General features: G+C 43.2%; 1 protein-coding gene across 4 annotated transcripts; it reads left to right on the top strand.

Annotated features, from left to right (window-relative positions):
• The first annotated feature begins 5,221 nt into the window (after positions 1-5,221).
• Positions 5,222-17,413, top strand: etv5a (ETS variant transcription factor 5a). 4 transcript variants are annotated; one of them, XM_031304404.2, is made up of 12 exons: positions 5,222-5,358; positions 5,544-5,637; positions 5,768-5,815; positions 6,385-6,435; positions 8,369-8,492; positions 8,622-8,912; positions 10,053-10,375; positions 12,302-12,364; positions 13,109-13,177; positions 13,485-13,654; positions 14,532-14,633; positions 15,381-17,413. In XM_031304404.2, the coding sequence occupies exons 1-12, from the start codon at positions 5,311-5,313 to the stop codon at positions 15,609-15,611; spliced, it is 1,614 nt and encodes a 537-aa protein (XP_031160264.1). In that variant the 5' UTR covers positions 5,222-5,310; the 3' UTR covers positions 15,612-17,413. The 4 variants fall into 4 exon arrangements, with proteins under 4 accessions (XP_031160264.1, XP_035860571.1, XP_035860572.1 ...); XM_036004678.1 differs by having other exon boundaries at positions 14,532-14,639; XM_036004679.1 differs by having other exon boundaries at positions 5,541-5,637.
• Positions 17,414-21,453: the final 4,040 nt, after the last annotated feature.

The following is a 21,453-nucleotide window of genomic DNA, read 5'->3' as shown; positions in this document are numbered from 1 at the left end:
TTGAAATGTGCATTTTGACAGACGTGTAAGCTGGGACAGACTGCCAAGACTCTCAGTTATAACGCTCTCACCCACTTGTGCTTCATTGTTCTGGTTCACCGATGGGCCAAGAAATGAGAACAAGAGTTTGAATTCTAAAAGAAAAAAAAAGCTCCATCTTCCCTTTAACGTCAGATTTCCGACTTGGAAAGTCGGAGAACCTCACAGCACCCCGACCTCAAAGTCCCACATGGCTGCTTCGTGCATTAACAGTAGTGAAAGCTGTAGTTATATACAGATAATTAGCACTTCTGTCTTATTTGTGTCTCACTAAATCAGGCGTACAGTACTGTCCAACTTCTATCACGAAGAGTCATGGTTCAGAGGTTCCAGGGTGTAGTGGGTTTTTTTGGCATCCTCACCTGGTTTAGTAAAGGATTTTCACCATCAGGATTAGCCCACATTGCGCCCAGGCAGCTCTACTGACCTGGCCGTTATGTCATTGTCAAACTAACTTGTAGTAGTCTTCGAGGGAACAGGACATTAGCACTTTAAATCCCTCTCTCACACTTGCAGTCATACAGAGAGAGAGAGAGAGAGAGAGAGAGAGAGAGAGAGAGAGAGAGAGAGAGAGAGAGAAAGTAAGAGGTATATGTACACAAGCAGCATGTCACCCTTTGCATGTGGCACATTTATTTAAGGAAAGAATAAGAACAGCAGAACAGCAACACAATGTGCTCGCTCTCCACACGCCTCCAAGTGACCACCCACTACATCCGCACCAACGAAGAGATGCACCATACAGTGGACCTGCAGGCTGTTGCTTTTCAAATAGTCCTCTGCAATTTAATGCTTCACGCACATGTACAATTGAATTTGACAGCGGATATTTTTAAACGCTCTCCCCTTCACATTTTTTCAGCGCCACATCTCCAAGTGGAGCTTATATCCTGAAAGACAAGCTGTTTGCCTTTGGCCTTAGGTCTCCGGAACGACCAACCAAAGATAGCTCAGTATTGTCTTATGTCACAACTACATGTGTGTTTGTCTTTTCTTACTATCATTGCCTCGGCAGCAGGCTCATAATCTCTGCATCATGGCTGCAGGGTTTAGCCGGGGATTAGAGTTTTCATACCAGCTGCTGGAATTTGTGCGTGCAGTGACACAAAGTTTATGTGAGGGATTCCTAATTTGGTGACCGAGGTGATAATGACAAAGGTTATTTATTCATGAACTCTAACCTTTGGGTTCCAACAGCCGTTCCGTCACACACACATTTGTGAGCAAACACTTACACACACACAGTCATGCTATCTTTTTCTCTCTCAGTGCTTTATGACGGTCAACTTGGGATGGCTTTTAAAAGGAAACAATAAATGTAAAAGAAACAGTAACATAAATGAACAAATATGTGCAATATAATTGTTTTAACGAAGAGAAAAAAAGGCTTCATGGTTTAGTTCAAGGATGTGTAAAGATGTTGATAAATGTGCAAAAAGTTCAGGAGATTTAGGAAGTCGAAGGCATTTTATTACGACTGATTGAACACTTGTTTAAAAATAATGCTCAGTTTCGTTAGCAGATTACAGATTGCCAAAGAACAAAACATGAGTGTTTGATAAGTTGAACAAAATACTGACCATGTTGCTTTACTTGATGCTATTGAAACGACATCGGTTCATCCTCTGGGAAGCATGAATGTGCTCAGCAAATACCATGATGATGAAGTTATGACCTTTGTGTACAAAGTTGCCCATTTGACATTGTGTTTGTTGCGTAAAGGAAAGTTGATAATCAAAAATGGAAATGGTTCATCTTCTGGGGAGCTACTTCATAGCAATAGATTCAACAGATATATTATTATAGACCAACGAGTTGGTTGAAGGTAGCTATTGAGAGACTGGGGTCATGCTTTCAACTTGGGGAGGACTTACATTATTTTATAGCCTGATTCAACTATTTTTACACTTAATATGCTATAAATGTGTGTACTTCTAGAACATGTACGTCAGGATTTACCCACATAGATTTAGACCTTAATTTTGGGAAATAAAGTACACAACAAATATGTACAGTTAATGAACAGTTAAATGGCTAAATAAAATGTGAACCAATCAATACATGTCTATACCCCATTTTATGCTAATCTGACCAGCGTTTGTTTTGGCACCTTGCTCTGACAACAAAGTGATGAACAGATTTACTAACCTCATCATCTTATCGCCTCTTATAATAAATAAGGCTCTTTAAATAAAATGAATCAGATTGTGTGCAAATAGATGCTGATGGAAGTTAATTGTATCTGTTTATTGATAAATATATACTACTTAGATGAGCATTAAAAGACAGTGAGCAAACAAACAAAACATTTAAACAAGGCAAATAATGCATAATTGGTATTTTATATGCAGGCTCCATATAAGAGCTAATAATTAGTAATTAGTAATTAATAATAAGTAATTTCCATGATCCATTCCATTCACTTATCATTTACTTGAAAATACATTTCCTTCTTTATCATCCCATCTGCGTCACACTCCTGAAACACAAATCTGTTAAATTACTGTTAAAGTCAATTTCAAATTGATTGAGCACAGTGTGTTAAAGCCAATCGCTGTTCTCACTATTATCTATCATTAGAGTCCAGGGGAAATCAGCGTGACACTGACTTTGCTACAGCAGCGATCTGTATAGCTCTGTGTCGATCTTTAGTATATTTCCACTGCAGCTGGCCCTTTAACAAACACATCTTGGCATTGATGGTTGAAAAAAATGTGAATGAAATCCAGCCATTCATAAAAATAGGCCTGTGCTGCGCTGTGATTGGCCAAACAGAACCTCATGCATTATTCATTAGTCCCGGAGACGCCATTGGCTACTGACTTAATGGACAGGGTCGATCCACCAATCAGCGCCTGTCTCTGCGTGCCGCTCGAGCCCAGGGGAAAAACCGACCGGGCCATTAACGAAAAGCTCAGTCAAGTTTTGTCAGTCGAAGGAGACACATCATTGTACCAGTGCGCAGTCGATTACACGACTATCGACACGTTGTTGTTGTGTTTGTGGATATTAATACCGTATTGTTTCGACACAGAGGACGTCTATAAACACAGACAAGGTAAGCTGCAACGTTTATTTCGGCGACAACTTGCTTTTATGAAGCCCTATTTTAGCTGGATATTTTTCTTACGCTCTTTTAGACTACAAACTACTGCAACGCCATCTTATTTTAAGGTATTTACTTTGTCAACCATTTTATATCGGCTCCTATCTGTGTAAAGTATACGCAGTATGTCATATTTAAGCCCAGCGTGTGTTGTATTCGGTCCTTCGGTTATCTGCGTGGATATTGACTTTGGCTTATCAGCGCGGTCAGGCGACTCATTGTGATTTTTTTTTTTGATTTTTTTTTTTATGAATGGACGGGCCATTTTTTCTTTCCTCTGTTTCTACACGGCTCGAGTTTCACTTCATTGAGAAAAACAAGGGAGATATGGGTGGGGGAAGGGCGGGTAGGAGGTGGAGGAGGAGTAGAGGGGGTGTCGGGTGATTTTCGTCCCCCTGCGGCGGCCCCCATCCTCGGCTGAAATGCAGAACTTCTACCGAAAATGAGTCAATTTTAACATGTTAGCGCGGTAATAAAAGTTGGTCTGAATTACGCACTCCCCAAGTTTGTCTGTTTACTTGTGACTTTTTTTTTTTTTTTTTTTTTTTTTATAAATACCGCAATGGCTGTGAAGCTGTAGTGGGAATTACAAGGTAAACTTTGCCTAGTTTTTGGTGCGTTTAGGCACATCAAGTTTTGATTTAAGTTCAACCTAATTATAATAGTTGACGCTACTGCCATATATCTTTCGTAGGTCATTACTGTAGTTTTTGTATTAATAGGCCTAAGTAACTTTTGCCTTAGATTTAAAATCTCCAATCTTGCAGTTCAATTCTCACTGTATACCACTATGTGTGAATGTCAGAATAGAGCCTATACAATCTGTCAATAACTTCCTACTCTTGATTGATGTGCTATATGGCCAAATGCTCCACATGAAGACACAGTGAGTTCTAATGTTATAATATGTGCTCGGCGCCTGTAATTATTGCCCAGCACCTATCCTGTATTCGTCATCCATTAACAGTAGATGGAGCAGTGAGTCATATCACTCTGCTGAGAGAGATGTGAGGAATAGAGGGCACTGCTAGTGGCTTAGTGTTGTTATTGTTTGAAGGAAACTTAGTTTTTGTTACTAGTTTCTGATTTTATAGTATTGTTCACACCACGGTGGAGCAGGGAGTTTAAGTTCTGCCAGTTGTAGCACCAGTATTGCCACCCAACCGTAGGTTCAAGCCTCTATAAGCGTCTAATCTTGTTTGGAAAGCTTTGTGTTTTGCAGTGCAGATCTTAGAGCCATAGACATAATCTAAAGAGTGGCACTCACTCTTTTTTCTCAACACCTCCCTCCAGGCTGATTTTATAGTGGAAAGTAGTGCCCACAGATGGCCAGAGAGAGTGGCTTTTATAACTGTAACACAGGCGCTCCATAGGACTGTGTGTTTACATTGCGCTGCCTTCTCTCACTCTGCATGGCTCGGTTCAAAAAGTTTGTTGGTTAAATAGAAGATGGTGGCCTTGTTACAGCATCAGCATATGATGCAGAGGACCACTTGTGTTGTTATATAAACACTTAACAAAAAATGATGAAGCCCAGCACGCAGTATGGCCTCAAAGTAGGGCCGCAGCTGGCGATTATTTTCATTGTCGATTAATCTGTCGATCGTTTTCTCGATTATTCGATTAGTTGTTTGGTTTCAAAAAAATGTTTATCAGTGTTTTCCAAAGCCCAAGATGAATGTCTTGTACTCAAAGATATTCAGTTTGCTGTCACAGAGGAGTGAAGAAACTAGAAAATATTTACATTTAAGAAGCTAGAATCAGAGAATTGTTACTTTTTTCTGAAACCGATTAATCGATTATTAAAATAGTTAGCGATTAATTTAATGGTTGACAATTAATTGAATTATCTTTGCAGCTCTAATATAAATACATTACAAAATAATGAAGCCCAGAACACAGTATGGCTTCAAACATGACAATAGAAGTGAATCACAGCCACATTGATGCACTGTGTCCACCCTTACACTGGCTACAAGACACATTTACTATCTTACACACTTTTTATCGAAAGAGGATGTTTGTTTTCGCAGTTTTGTGACACCTGCTGTACGTTTCCAATCTTGTGTTTTCCAGTGACCCGGGCGCTGTCGCTTTAAAGCGAACACCTCCCCTTCCCCACAATATTGGGGCCCCCCCCCCCCCCCACCAATCACCCACATAACATGGATGGATTCTATGACCAGCAAGTCCCATTCATGGTCCCACCCAGTGTAAGTGGACACATGCCAGCCTCACACATCACATCCTGACACTTTCAACCCATGGCTCTACATTATGGATGGACATTTATAATATACACTTACATACCATCTGCATTGTCCTTTTGCAAGGTGAAGTGACATCTCCTGTTGATGCTCTGACATTTCTTCATCTTCTCCTTCTCTTCACCCAACAGCACAAGTCTCACGTGGAGGAACCGTCTCACAGCAGGCCTCTGAGCGACAGGAAAAGGAAGTTTGTCGACACAGAACTCGCCCAGGACACAGAAGGTAACGTTGATGTGAATGAACAGTGCGGGTTGCACATATGAGCTGCCACAACATGTTTTAACATGTAATTAGAAGTACAGTGAAGTTGGTGGGGACTTATACTCAATATCTTTCACTTTGTGATTTTCAGAACTCTTCCAAGACCTCAGTCAGCTGCAAGAGATCTGGATTGCAGAAGGTGAGCTCCATGTTTATTTTATTAGCGTAGTTATTTTTGTAAATGTCCGCCAGTGTTTTCTGCTGCTCTCTCTCTCTCTCTCTCTCTCCATCTACACAAACAACATTTTCAAAATCATTTCATTGGATTTGGTTTTTTGGCTTTGTGAAAGTCATGTTTGACTTAAGAAACATGTCTTACCTCTTAGTCCTTTGTTTCCTAAATAGTGAACAGGATCAAATTGGGCAAGTTTCAAGATTAAAGATTAACTTGTAGAGAATGTGAAATATTGCTATTTTTTTGTTAGCAATTAGAGCAAGAAGAGCAAAGTCCTATGCATGAAAACTGCTGACCGAGACCCCCTTTTGTCTAAGTAGCTTTCTCGCCTTTTTCTGTTAGATTACATTGTTACTCTTCTTTAAATCTCTTTTAATGAGCCAGTTTCCAGCAGATTCTTTTTTCTTGTTTTTGTTTCCCTTGTTTCACCTTTTCTTTTTTTTGGCACATAAAATATGTTGGCTATAGCGAGACAAAAAGGGGTATGTGCTTGATTTTTCTCACATGTGCAACATTCTCGTCTATCTTCACAGCCCAGGTGCCTGATGACGAACAGTTTGTCCCAGATTTCCAGTCGGATAGCTGTGAGTACCTGATATTTTTTGTTGTTCATCCCTGATAATTGTGTGTGTGGTCCTCTGAACAGATTCTGTTACTGCTTTTTTGCTATCAGTCAAACCCAGTCATGATTACAATGTTTTAGCCCAGCCTGGATCTTGTCTGATTTTGGGCAGAGATTCAAACCACGGTGGCAGTTCAGGCTGAAATGCCAGCTATGCTTTAACAGCACTGCATCAGAATCTTTCACCACAGGCTTCTTTTTGCTTGGAAGAAAGTGCTCTTTTATTGAGTTACTGTCCCTGACCAGATGTCTAGGTCACCTCTCTTTTATCAACATTTCTTCGTCCTGCCTAGGACAAACACCATTCTTCGGCCTTTAAAACACAGCTCTGAGAAAGGCTGCTCTCCCCCTCCCTCTCCCCCTCATTTTGAGTTTAATCAGCCGATTGGCATGGGGCATCACATGAGCCAAGCGCCTAATCTGATTTCACACTTTCCCGCACTCAGGCCCTGCTGCTGAAGTGGGCTAGATTCCAGTGGATGGGGCAGCTTCAGAGCTGCCTGTTTCAGTCCTTTTATGATCTCTCCCCCATCTCCTCTGTCTTTCAGAGTTTATGTTTTCTGTCTGATGCGTAGGAGGTGGAGACAGGGTGTGGCAGCCGCTGTCATTGTGAGGGCTGCCTTTTAAATCTTGGTTAATGTGCTCAGCGAGCTGCACACTGACTGCCAGCCTCTGGTGCTAACATATTTGTGTGTGTGTGTGTGTGTGTGTGTGTGTGTGTGTGTGTGTGTGTGTGTGTGTGGTCCAAAAACCGGGGAATACAGTATACTTGTGGGGTCTGCACAGCCTTGTGGGGCCCAAAATTCTGGACCCCATAAGTTTAAAGGTCTGTTTGAGGGTTAAGACTTGGTTGTAGGATTAGGGATATAATGAGGTTATGGTTAGGGTGAGGGTAAGGGTTAAGGTTAGGCATTTAGTAGTGATGGTTAAGGTTAGGGTAAGGGGCTAGGGAATGCATTATGTCAATGACGGGTCCCCACAAAGATAGTGAGACGCACTGTGTGTGGTGAGTTTGGCAGTTGCTTCTGTTGCCAGGCTGCAGGCCATTCTCTCTCACAAGTTGCCTATTCACCAAAACCCGATTTTTCGGTATGAGCTACAGGACATCACATGTCTCTGAACTGTGTTTAAGTTTGCTCCAGAGTGGAGGAGCACTCTCAGTTTATTGATGTGTGATGCTTTAGCTCAGATTCTCCAGGAGAGGAGTTTGGGTGCTTGTTTGTTAATCCACTCACTTGGCCACCAGTCCAGAGAAGGAAAAGATGCCTAATCTCCTCATTATTTGCTTTTCTCTGTGTGTGTGAGGAGCCTCACTCGAGCCATTTAGGTTTCACAGCGCACACAGTGGAGCTCACGTGCCCATTGTAACTCCGCTTCGGTCCATCAGCACCACGGTGATTTATTTGGCCCCCGCTCCTCTGTGCCAAGAGATCTAGTTTCTGCCTGGCTATTATGTGGCGCCCTGGAAAGTGCAGCCGATACGCAGAAAGCTGCAGCTAGTGTCTAATGGTTACAGCACGGGAGAAGAAAATCATTCACCGCCATTAGATTACAGCCACACTGATTCATGGGTATTGGCCTGCCCTAATGGGAATCAGACGAGAAGTTTGATAGCTTTTGTGTGTATAGTGCAGTTAGTATCGTGCTACCTAGCAGTGGCTAGATAGATGGTTGTTTTCAGAGCCCAGAGTCGACCGTCATTAGGGCGGATGATAAATTGCTGCTAAGTGGCTCTGTCAGTCGAGGGAATACACAGACGTTGTCCGTACGTCCATTTATCCATCAATTCCAAATGTGGTTAAGATAACTGCTGCACTTCTGTTTGTGGCTACTATTAGGTGATATCTGGAGTTTATCTAATGCACTCAATTCTTTGCATGTCTCCTCGTATCCAGTGATGTTTCATGGCCCGCCCCCAGCCAAGATCAAACGAGAGCTGACTCCCTCCAGAGAGTTCTCTCCCTGTCACCAGGACAGGAGTCCCATGCCCTACGGAGAGAAGTGCCTTTACAGCTACAGGTATGTAATTACATTTGTAGACTATGTCTACCAAGAGCAGGACGGCAGCCACTGGATAGCGTATTGATTGTTCCTCTCCGATTAAAGGAGTTCTGACTGTGTTTGTTTCCCCCATCTCTTCATCCACAGTGCCTGTGACAGGAAGTCCACTCCTGGGTTCAAGCCATTAACTCCCCCCTCAACACCAGTCTCTCCCTGCGGCCCTACCAGCACAGCAGGGACGCACCCTCTGAGTGCGCAGACCCCCCCTCCTCACCCCCATGTAGCCAATCCGACCCCGGGGCCACGTCCGGTGCACGTACAGCAGCCTATAACAGCGAGCGTCTGCTCTCCTAACCAGCAAGCCGTCCACAGCCCACCCTTCGCCGTGCCCTGTGCACCCATCAGCCAGGATGCCAACAACTTCACACCTGAGCACAGGTGAGCACTCAGAGGCTACATCTACACTACTACGTTTTGGTTTAAAAAACGAATATCTTTTGCTACGTTTCCGCCTCGCGTCCACGCTACTCCGGCGTTTCAGAGCCTCTAAAACCAACATTTGGAAAAAAACGTCTGTTCCCGTTTTGGTTTGAAAACTCTGGGGTTGCTTTGTAATCTGGAAGAGCACAAACGGAGACCTTTTGGAAACGACGACTCACGTCAGTCAGTCTTATCAGTTAGGTACGCTTACATACCTTTCAGTAACAGTTCCACCTCGTCGTCGGTCCAAGCAGATAAATCCCTGGTCTTACTTTTCGCCATTGTTTCTGGATTTTTGGTACTTATACATCCATGATTTTCAATAGCAGCGTTAAGTCAGACAATCTGCTTTCAGTTTACACTGGCGCACGCATTCCTGGCGTATGAGAATATTAACCAGTCCCTCCAGAAAAACGCGATTATGCGATCGCATAATTCAATGCATAATCAGCCAAAGTCCGCATATTTATGCGGGGCTGCATTTTTTCAAATACGCCGCATAAATTGCCAATTTCCACGCAAAATATGCGGGGCTTGCATGATTTCATAATCCCCGCATTTTCGTTGCAAAAAAGTCACATATGTCTTAGCAGAAAGTTGAAAAATGCGTTTACTTCACACAAGAGCAGCCATTCTCCCCTGTTGCCATGGGAACGTTATGAAGTGACGTAATTACGCGAACCCCGCGATGAAGCCATGATGAAACCGCAGTTTTTGCAAGTTCCTGCAATTCCATCGCATAAAATTGCATAAATATCCCGCATATTCCATTGCATTTTCTAAGAAAACGTGCCGCATAATCAAGGATTTTTGCCCGCAACAATCACAAAAAAACTCTTTTTCTGGAAGGACTGATTAATGTAAATGCGTTATCAGATGTGTTAATATGGACTGAGATTAGTTCTGCTACTGGAGCTAATACTCGATAGACGAATGTCGTTTTTGTCTCAAAACGCCGCTAGAGTTGAACGTCTTTATCTAGGTATGAGGCTTTTCCTCTTAATGTTCCCATTGTGTTTCATTTGGTGTATTTACGCAGGCGTGTTTCTGAAAAGAGACATCATCTCTTTGTCTTGCCACTTTCCCCTCCATTTTTAGGTTCCAGCGGCAGATGTCAGAGCCATGTCTACCCTTTCCCCAATCCGAGAGCCAAGGGCGCCCCCAGTTCTTGCCCCAGCCTCCCAGCAGCAACAACAACAGTCTGCCACGTGACGGCCGACCGCCCTACCACCGCCAAATGTCAGAGCCATTGGTAGCTGTGCCACCCCAGGGTTTCAAGCAAGAGCTCATCGACCCACGCTACACAGAGCAGGGCGTCCCCACCATGGGCCCCCCAGGTCCACCCCCGGGCCCTCCGCATCAGGCTGCTTTCCACCCCATGGCCATCAAGCAGGAGCCTCGTGACTACTGCTTCGATTCTGGTGAGTAGAGAAGGGTAGTTCATATTAAAAAAAAAAAAAAAAAAAAAAAAAAAAGAGTCCATTACTTCTCAAGATGTCCCCGTGGAGCTTCCTGCATATCTATTTCTCTGCTCTTGCATAGCAAGGAAGTCCACTGCTAGCTGTGTGAAAGTAATGTCTAGGGCCGTGTGAAAGTATAGCGGGCAGAGGGTGTGGAATGTGCCTGGCCGTGTTTGTTCTGGGCACTAACACACGCCTGCGATTTTTAGCGTGCAGCAGAGGCCTGGGCGCACAGGTGCTCATTTCACACACACACACACACACACACACACACACATATACACACACACTCACACTCACTCTCACACTCTCTCTCACATTCACCCTCTCTCTCTCTCTCTCAAAGCCTAATCTGCATCATTCCTCAAGAGCCATGCCAGTAAAGTAAAAGTGGGTCTCTTAGCTCTGCCTAAGCCTCCAAGGGTAAAAAGTAAATGGGTCATCCAGCCAGGTGCAGATAACCTCTTGACTGAGCTTACCTGGAATAGATCTAGGCTAGGGCCCTCAGAGGACTTAGTGACATGCAGCCTGGAAATTCTCAGCTTGGTTTTACAGAATACACAAAGGGCCAAATTGTGCCTCTCCAAAAGGCCTTGTCAAACAGTCATGGCAGAGATGCTGTTTACTGGCTTTGTTTAAATCAAACAAGCCAGAGCGGCTGTCGCTGCATTGTTTGATCCTAACGCCCACGCACCCAGCTGTTGTCCCTGAGCTGATGCATTTACATCCTCTTTTCCTGAAACTCTGCAACTCTTTTTATTTATTTTATTTAAATCTTTTCTCGCTCGCTCATATATTCTCATTCCTTTTCTGCCTGGTGGGTGACCGGCTGGCATGCCAGTGATGTAATGACAAATCCTCTTAGCCTCTTATGGCCTTTTTAAATACCTACGTCACAGAGGCCTAGTGTCTCTGGATGAATGGAAGAAGAAGTGCATGTTTGCATGTTGTTAAGCCAGCGTTAGTGGTCTACAGACGGTGACCAAGCCATTTATGTAGACCTAAAGCCATGATTTTAAATCCATGCATTATCATGTCAGCATTTGACAGAGGAAGTTTCCTAAGTTTCTTTTTCAATTTACTCTTACAGTACCTTTCTCTTTCTCTACATGCATGGTACGACTTGGCAATACCGATTACTCCCTGAGACTCTTTCCTTTAGTTAGGACAAGAGCAGACAGAGACTTAAGGAAACACTTGCTCAAGATTGATCTCTGGTTGTCTTATCAGTAGACAGGAAACAGAATAATGGATGGGGGTGGAGATGGTTGGTACGCACTGCAGAGACGCTGCAAACGGAAGACAGGCCTCGACCCCTCGGGGGGGTGGACTGGCGTAACTCGATTGTCATTGAGATTTAATACAGCAACCATGGTGCTAATCTTATTTAAAGGCTTGGTGGACATGCGGGGGCTGTGCTGTGCAGTGTGTGTGTGTGTGTGTTCGTGTGTGTGTGTGTGTGTGTGTTCGTGTGTGTGTTCGTTCGTGTGTGTGTTCGTGTGTGTGTTCGTGGGGCTAGGGAATGCATTATGTCAATGACGGGTCCCCACAAAGATAGTGAAACAAACGTGTGTGTGCGTGCGTCCAGCTGTTGACCATGTTCATCTGTAGCAGCATCAGTTGGCCAGAAAAGCAGCCACCATGTGTCTTGATCTTTTTATACCCAATACTGTGACTTAACACATTAATATAGCTTGGACTCAATGACTCCTGTATAAACATAGAGAAAACCATACATAAGTATCAAAGCTGTGTATCTTTGTACACAGTGGCAGGGATCCAAAAATATCTGTCAGCTGCGAGGTGGATTTTGATGTATTACACATTTGATACGACAGTGAGGATGTCTCTGGTCTAAATTTACACACCTTTCTTCTTTGTTTACAGAAGTGCCTAACTGTCACTCATCGTTTGGGAGAGCGGGGAGCTTCTACCAAAATAACCAAGAAAGTAAGTTGTAGATTGTCTGCTTTTGTCTTGTCATAATTTCATTAGTGAAGTCCATCGATTGTAGAGCTGCAAAGATCAATCGATTAGTTGTCAACTATTAAATTAATCTCCCAACTATTTTTTTTTTTTTTTTTTATAATCAATTAATCAGTTTGAATTTTTGAAAAATTCTCTGATTCCAGCTTCTTAAACGTGAATATTTTCTTCACTCCTCTGTGACAGTAAACTGAATATCTTTGAGCTGTGGACAAAACAAGACATTTGAGGACGTCATCTTGGGCTTTGGGAAACACGGTTTTATAAATCAAACAACTATCGCTTAATCGATAAGATAATCGGCAATAATAATCGAAAAGAATCGTTTGATTGTGCCCGTGAACCCCGCGACTTATCGAGCTGCTGAAAGCTCAGCGTTGGTGAGAGCTGGGGGAAATGAATGGCGGTCAGCAGCATTGAAATGACAGCTCAAGCGGGAAGTAAATCTATCAATGAATCGTGTGTAGCTGCTCCACACATACAGTACATTTCGCACATCAGCAGCTGGCAGAAGCTCCGCACAATAGAAGCTTCCACTCTTGGGAAGCTGCCCGGCTATATTATTGCTTTGCATGCAGTTTGGATCTTTGGGTTGAACATTGTCACTGGCCTTCATGTCAGAACAAAAGCCTGCTTCCCACGCTCTATCCCACGCTGTTCCACTTTCATCCCATTTAAGTTGCATTTCTTTCTTTTTGTCAATTGCAGGCTTCTCCTTCGACAGAGATCATCAGCTGTACTTTGACGATACCTGTGTGGTCCCTGAAAGATTAGAAGGTAATACTGAGAAATCCCCCCAAAAAAATCTCAATATTAACCCAAAATTAGTGCAAAAGTACTAGATATTGTATGCCCATAAAGTTGGCTATTGTGGGCATTTTCTGAGTCCTTTGACTGCTCGTGGTGCATAATGAACAGCAAGTCCACTTCACAGTCTCCATCTGGCAGGAATGTCTCACCACACTGTGGCCGTGGCGGAGTACAGCGCTGACTGACACTTTTTCTTCGCTCTTTGTTTTTCTGCCTCCTTTTTACTTCTCCATACTCTCTTCTCCTGCTCTTCTCCCTCTTCTTCCACTCACAGGTAAAGTCAAACAGGAACCCTCCGTTTATCGCGACGGACCTCCCTACCAGCGCCGGGGCTCCCTGCAGCTCTGGCAGTTCCTGGTCACTTTACTGGACGACCCAGCCAATGGCCACTTCATAGCCTGGACTGGTCGGGGCATGGAGTTCAAACTCATTGAGCCTGAGGAGGTCAGTACCCACTGTCCTAAACTGGACTCATGTCTTCTGTCCGACTAAATATTAGGGCTGTCGGTCGATTAAAAGACTTTAATCGCGATTAATCGCATGATTGTCCACAGTTAAAGCTGTAGTGCGTAGTTTCTGTCGCCCCCATGAGGAATTCAAAGTAATGACAACAAAATTGTCGGCGCGCACACTTGGTACAAGCCTTCCGTGATCGCGCACCTTCCCCCCACCCCCTCCTCCACACAGTTGCTAGTAGCCAAGGAGGACACGGAGGATTAAAAAAACATGATGGACTCTTCAGAAGAGGTCATTATCTTCACTCGAGTTTCTGCGCGGGAAAGTCGCTGGACACCACAGTCTTCTGAACATAGCCATACTGAGAAATACAGAGAGCGCTGTGTGGAGCTGATAGTCTTAATTATCTTTGCAGCAACTCATTTGGCAATGGCTCGAATGTAAAGGACGTTCATTAATATCAAAAAGTTACACACTAAAGCTTTAACTCACGATTAATCGCAATTTGTTCTAAATGTTCTTCAAAAGAGATATTTTTTAAATGTTTAATGTTCAAGTGGTATTTGAGACTCTACATACCGGTGGTAACTCAGTTCACATCGACAGTACATGCAAATAACTTTAGTCTTGTGGAGAGAAGCATCTGGAAGGGCTTTGAAACTCAACTTGCCATTCAAAAGACCCTTTTCTTCATCTATTTCTGCTCAAGGAGGATTGTTTCTGCTAGCCATCCACAACGTTACTGCTGCAGCGCTTCTTGATTTCCCAAACTACCGAGCGGCCCGAGGCCCAAATTGTGCCATCCCTATGTACATATCAATTCTCTGTGGCTTATTGCGATTCTCTGTGTCTCACGTGTCCTCAGGTGGCTCGTCGCTGGGGCATCCAGAAGAACAGACCGGCCATGAACTATGACAAGCTGAGCCGCTCGCTGCGTTACTACTACGAGAAGGGCATCATGCAGAAGGTAAAGGCACGTTCACCATTTTCCTTTCTCTCCCTCCACCCCCCTTCCCTCAGCAACTTTGTGGTGCATGGGGCTAGCATAGTCGAGGTAGTGATATTTGATTACAACCACGGGGATGCTCTAAAGTAGAGTCTTATCACAGCAAGCGGCTAAATAGAGAATACAGCAGTGAATACTAGATATACTACTAATACTAAATATTGGTTTAGTGTTTGCTGCCTCAGATTTCAGCCAAATCTAAATGTCTTAAACTTGATCTGAAAATAATGAGCATGGGTGGATCAGTCATACTTGAATCAAGAGTCTGTAAGTGAAATTTGATGCACGCACTAAGGGCTGCAACTAACGATTGTTTTCATTGTCGATTAATCTGTCGATTATTTTCTCAATTATTCGATTAGTAGTTTGGTCTATAAAATGCCAGAAAATGGTGGAAAATGTGGATCAGTGTTTCCCAAACCCCAAGATGACATCCTCAAATGTCTTGTTTTGTCCACAACGTAAAGATATTCAGTTTACTGTCACAGAGGAGAGAAGAAACTAGAACAATATTGACATTTAACAAGCTGGAATCAGAGAATTTTTACTTGTTTTTTTTCATAAAAATGCGAGGATGATGCGATTAATTTAATAGTTGACAACTAATCGATTAATCGTCGCAGTTTTACACCCGCCCACTTTGCACAATAAGTATCACTCAGGATGTTTCATATGTGAGTTAAATATGTATTTTGACTTGTTTCTCAGGTGGCTGGTGAGAGGTATGTGTACAAGTTTGTGTGCGACCCCGAGGCTCTCTTCTCCATGGCCTTCCCTGACAACCAGAGGCCCAACCTGAAGGTGGACCCGGACAGCCTGCTAGGGCTGGACGACGACACCGTGCCCCTCACCCACTACGAGGAAACGGCTCCCTACCTGCTGGATGCCGGGGAGCAGTGTGTGGCAGGCTTGCCATTCCCAGAAGGCTACGGCTACTAAACAAGCAGCGCGGGGGTCGTGACGCACATAACACATGTACACGCAAACACTCCCAAAGTCTCTCGACGGCCACTTTTTAAAAATCCAGAGCTGGGACTGCTGAGCTGCTCGGAAGAAAAACCACGCGCTCTGCTCCTTTTTATGGTTTCCTCTCCTGCTCCCTGGAAAACCTTCAGAAAACTCTGTAAGCTCCCAAGCTAAGTGTGAATGAGGGAAACGCCTGCGACAGCTCTTCTACTGCGCCATCATGGGAGAGCGAGGGTTGCGAAACCAACGAGGGTGAACTGGACTGCATGGGGCTGCTGTTGCTACGGAGACCAACAAAGCGAGGCCACACGCCACCAACTTTAAAAGAACTGACAGAACCCCCCCCCCCCCCTTTGTACAAGACTGCAAGAGTTGTTGCATTTCTGATTTTGTGACAATCTGCTTTTCTTAAAAACAATCAAGTAACCAACAGAGTAAAAAAAACATAAAAAAAAAACAAAAACCGAATAAGATATTCTAAGTGCAGCACTATTCTATAGTTGCCTTTCTGGGTCCCCCATTTTCATGTCGCCACATCTGAACTACAAGATCCGTAAAAGGGCTTTAATTTGCAAAAACGGATTGACAAAAAAACAAAACTCAACATATTCTAAACCCACAAATCAGTTTGTTTTCTGTAGATAGAACTACTTTTCTTTCTAATCCAGCTGTTCAATTGTTTTGCGATTGTTAGAGACCCAGAACTCTCAGGTTTCTGGGGCGTTGCTGTATTTCAGGCTAGTTGGTTGGGCTGCTCTCTCGTGTAAACGTTGCGTTCTTTAAGCGTTGTGCCCGTGTAAGAGATTGTATCCGCTTCCCGTTAGAGACTGGACCCTACGGTAGGAGCCCACAGTCTATACAGTACACTCCTCTCATGCCTGTCCATCACTGCTGGGTCCTTTTGATTGCTCAAGTTCAGAGATGATTAGCACTCCATCTCCTCCATTTCAAAAGGGATACGTAACGCGAGTACATATTTTCCCAGAGGCGTTTATAATTCATATAAGCCTAAAGTAATTATGTATGATAAGTGGTCACATTGTTCCTTTTTTTTGTTGTATTTCTGCCTGGGTGCTTAATATTTCCTTGGCAGTGTGCTAGTTCCTCTGATGCACCAGTATGGCAGGAGCATCAGGATGTTGCATGCAATTAAAAAGAAGGGTACAATTTTGACACCTTCTTATGGACACCTCTGCCAGTTACAAGTCTTCAACGGGAGACTTCTGCTTCTCTTTGCATGGTGTAATCAGTCAAGACTGTGTGTCCACTAACATATCGCTTTAATGTCTTTGGACAAGGAAGATATTTGTGATATTCTCTGCATTTTTTTGTGTTCATTATCTGTTTCAGAATGGGGGGCGAAGACAAACATATAAAGTATATATTTTTGCTATAAGGCTGCATTTGTTTTGATTTCGATGTATAAGCTGTATAGTTCTGGCTCTAATAGACACGTACCTTTTTAAAAACCAATCTCAATCCTTCTGATGCTACTACTGCAGACTGTTTCTTTAAGAGGCCTCAAGGTATTGGGTTGGAGGGAATGGATGAGAAGATGTGTGTGTGTGTGTGTGTGTGTGTGTGTGTGTGTGTGTAGGCTGGAGTTCCACCAAAGGCCACAGTGAAGACACACATGATATCGTGGGATCCGCCCCAGGCACAGGGATTGTCTGCACTTGTATAGGCTTCAGTCCCCTCCCCTCACAATGTGTTTCTTACACTGCTGAGTTTATGATAATCTGTACTGGGTACAATAAACGGTCCTTCATGCTTCACTGCCTGCAGTCCTGGTGTGTTTCATCGTTTTCTCTCCCCGCCACCCCCCTCCTGCTCGCACTCAGTTAGTCAGCTGACTGGCTGCCGTGCTTGACCTGGCTGATTTCTGAGTCTCATGCTTCTCCTGACTCCTTCTCAGACATTTCTGGGTAAATGATTACTCCCTTTTTAACTTGCAGCTAATGTGTCTGGTTAGCTGTGTACAAGAAAAACACTATGTTCCGTGTGAGTCATTTTCTAAAACACTAATTAATGCTAAAGCTCATATAAGTGAGCATTTTTACAATCCACAATATGTAAATTTTGTTATGCCTCTGCGCTGGCCGCGGCCAAAGGCTCGGGCTGTCAGTCCCAATCTTGTGAACATGATATCTTAGGATCCCTGAGATTTCTTCAAATTTGGCACAAATGTCCACTTGGACACAATGTCTAATAGCATAAAATCATGAAGTGATGACATTTAATATCCAAACGGTCTACTTCACTGTGACAACATGATGTTCTGCAAAAACATTTTTATGGCCGTTTTTCAACGCCATAACTCAGGAACAGAAGGGGACACATTTGGTTGAATACTGAATTGGTGAAACTGTGGTGTTTGTAGGGATCGTCTGTCCTGCCGGGTTGAAGATGTGTGTGAAGCATCCGTGTTTTGCCGAAAAATGCGCTTAATACCTTTTTATTGAATTGCTTCAAAGTCTTCACTACGTGTTGTATATGAGTCTGGAAAGACATGGATGTAAACTGCAACTAGACTGGTAGGCAGACAACCTCAAGGTGGTAATTCTAGTTTGAATAAGTCCTCAGTATGACAATGCTAATTGTCATTGGGCTAATTTACATTGGGGTGTTTTGAAATAGTTTTGGAAATAAAAAAATGAGTTCAGTGCTTTTCTTTGCTGTCAACACATATAGTACCAGAGTTTAAGAGAACAAGAAAAGATGTATTGCCCTTTTTAATATATAGATAAGTTACACTTCAATGTTCTCATGCTCAAGCATGATTCATCAGTGAGTAATTCACAGTTTGATGCTGTTAAACCTATAGTGAGCCCCAAAAGTATGTTGCACATAAAGACTGGTTTGTGCTTATTTGAGTGTGTAGAATTATTCATGAGTTTAGGTATTAGACGTGACTGAGAGCACAGAGGAAGCCATAAATATTAAAATTTCCAATACATGCACTCCTGTATACACTGAGGTTAAAGTGCAGTCTGCTAGACGAGATAACACCACTTGAATTCTGTAGTTGTCAAGAAGGGCATAATTTTAAAAGAATCATATACTGTGGGGTACAGTATTTGCCTCTAAATGTGGTGTATAAGTATAAATTAACTAGGTACAAGTACCTCAAAGTTGTAATTAAGTATAATACTTACGTAAATGTACTATATCTTGGAACTGAGTGAGTGTTTGAATTGATTGTGTGTAATTGTATGTGAACTCTAGCTTCGGACTAGCTATAAGATGTTGCTACTACTGTATCTTGTGATGTTTTCACAAGTCATCGAAGATTTCCCAACATCTGAAAAGGTTCCCTGAGGCGTGTGTAGCCCTTTTTATTGGCTTGTAATATCACTGTGTTGTTAAATGTGTTTTGAACTGAAATACGTAGCATGATGGTATCTGATTATGTGACAGAACTGAAAATCGGGCTTTGTCTTGATGGCCGGCAGCAGCACTCTGCTTGTTGTTGAGTCAGAGCCTTCTCAAACCACAGAGTGCAAAAGCTTAGCTCTAGTCTCCAGTAACACAGCCTGGCAGGCAACTTTCCATTGATTGAGAGAGCAGAGTGCCTTTGAATGTTATGAAAGAGCTTTTAGTGTGCTCATGGGAGGTGCCCTGCCCTGTGTGTGTGTGTGTGTGTGTGTGTGTGTGTGTGTGTGTGTGTGTGTGTGTGTGTGTGTGTGTGTGTGTGTGTGTGTGTGTGTGTGTGTGTGTGTGTGTGTGTGTGTGTGTGTGTGTGCGTGCGTGAGTATAGAGTATAGTAGCAGCCAGCACCAATAACAGATGTTTGTTATTTATTAACTTTACTCCTCGCTGCTGTTGGTCATGAAATTTGGTACAAACATTCATGTTCCCTACAGGATGAATGTTTATATCTTCAGGTAATCCGAAGAATTTTCATCTAGCACCACCATGAGGTCAAAATCCAAACTAATCCAAACTAATGCAACCTGATCTCACAGAATTCCGTGAAATGAACACGGCCCCTTAACTCAAAATCTGTGGCAGTTTCACGGAATCACCGAAGAAGAATTCCATGAAATGAACACAGCCCCTTAAGTTAAGGAAAAGGTTGTGGTTGGGCTTACATTTCCATGACACGCGGGACAACAACGGGACGGTTGGGTTTAGGAAAAGAAGAACGGGATGGTTGGGTTTAGTAAAAGAAGAAAGCAACGGTTGGGGTTTAGGAAACGTGACACGCAGGACACAATCCCCGGTCTCCTGGGTGAAAGCCCTGTGTTTTACCCATCCACCACCTCAACCAACCTTCCTATGCAGATTTTCGGGCTTTCATTCTACTCGCTACCGTAGTCGCTCTTAATGCTACGTCATCTTCTCATTGACTTTACATTGGCATTGTTTTCCGTGGTGGCCACATGGAATTTTCACACATTCCGTGCCACCACCACGTAATGCAGTGTTAACAGTTTGTGGTCATTTCACGGAATTCTGTGAGACCAGTCTGAACTAATGACCTTCCCATCAGCTACAGCTGTACTTTGGGTTTAGTGCTCATTAGCAAATGTTTGAACTGATATGGTGAACCTGGTAAACATTATACCTGCTAAACATCACCACGTTAGCATTGTCATTGTGAGCATGTCAACATGCTGGTGTTAGCATGTGGCTCAAAGTACTGCTGTTCCCTCAGTACAGCTCTCACAGAACCATTAGCATGGCAGTAGACTCTAATCTTTTTGAAACAAGGGAGACAAAAAATAGTATTACAAAGATATTTACTCTGGAAAAGGCTAGCAAGCAAACCTTGAGTTTAAAAAAGCTTGTAAGTGGACTTTAGTGAGGATCTTGTGACAGTGATGCACCGCTTCATCTGAATCTGAAAAGAGGACTATGGGCTTCTTTTGAAGAATGTCTACAGCTAAGATATGAATATTCATACTTCAATATCTACAATAATATGCCTTTCTACTGTTGTGTATCACTCTGTACACAGCTGTACTTTGAGCCACATGCTAACACCAGCATGTTGACATGCTCACCAAAGTTAGGATTTTGACCTCATGGTGGCGCTAGATGAAAATTCAGGGGATTACCTGAAGATATACAAATCCATCCTGTGGGGAACATGAAGGTTTGTACCAAATTTCATGGCAATCCATTACGATATTTCACTCAAAACCACAAGTGTCAACCTAATAGAAGAGGAAAAGTCAGTGTTTCATCCTCTGGGGGCCATAAAAGTCTGTACAAAGTTGCACGGCAATCGATCCAATGGTTTTTGAGATATTTCAGTCTGGGCCAAAGTGGTGGACCAGCGACCGTCATTGCCATCGTGAGAGCCACGCTGCATTTATCCACAGTCAAGATTAAGCCATGAGTCCAATATTATAATCTTGATCCATTTAACTGGAGCAAGTGAGGCTAAGGAAATTAGATCCATTACCTTGGAAACGCTCCATCACCAGTACAGAAAGCCTCCTCCTTGACCTGCCAAAGGCTAACAGTAAGGTATGGACAGAATATATTATAGGCTACACGTTGGAGGAAAGATTTAGGATGCCACACATATGAAACAAACAAGGCTGCGTCATAAACATCACACTAAATCAATACATACACTATTACAGAGTGCTTGATGCATGGCCCTGGGCTTGAGCGGGGAGAAAAGTGGACATACCAAATGGGTAGTCCTTCAACATACATAATACCACATGAGCACGAGCTGCTTCCAAGTAAATTATTGATCCACATATAGGACAAGGCAGCTGAAGCATAATGTAGTTTCAACTCTGAATCTTCAGACCATGACAGGCACTCAGTGTGTGAAGCCAATCCATCTACTGCAGTT

This window comes from Sander lucioperca, chromosome 8 (genome assembly GCF_008315115.2).
Source record: "Sander lucioperca isolate FBNREF2018 chromosome 8, SLUC_FBN_1.2, whole genome shotgun sequence".
In the NCBI taxonomy this organism is placed as follows: Eukaryota; Metazoa; Chordata; class Actinopteri; order Perciformes; family Percidae; genus Sander; species Sander lucioperca.
This window is presented reverse-complemented; position numbering and strand designations above follow the sequence as displayed.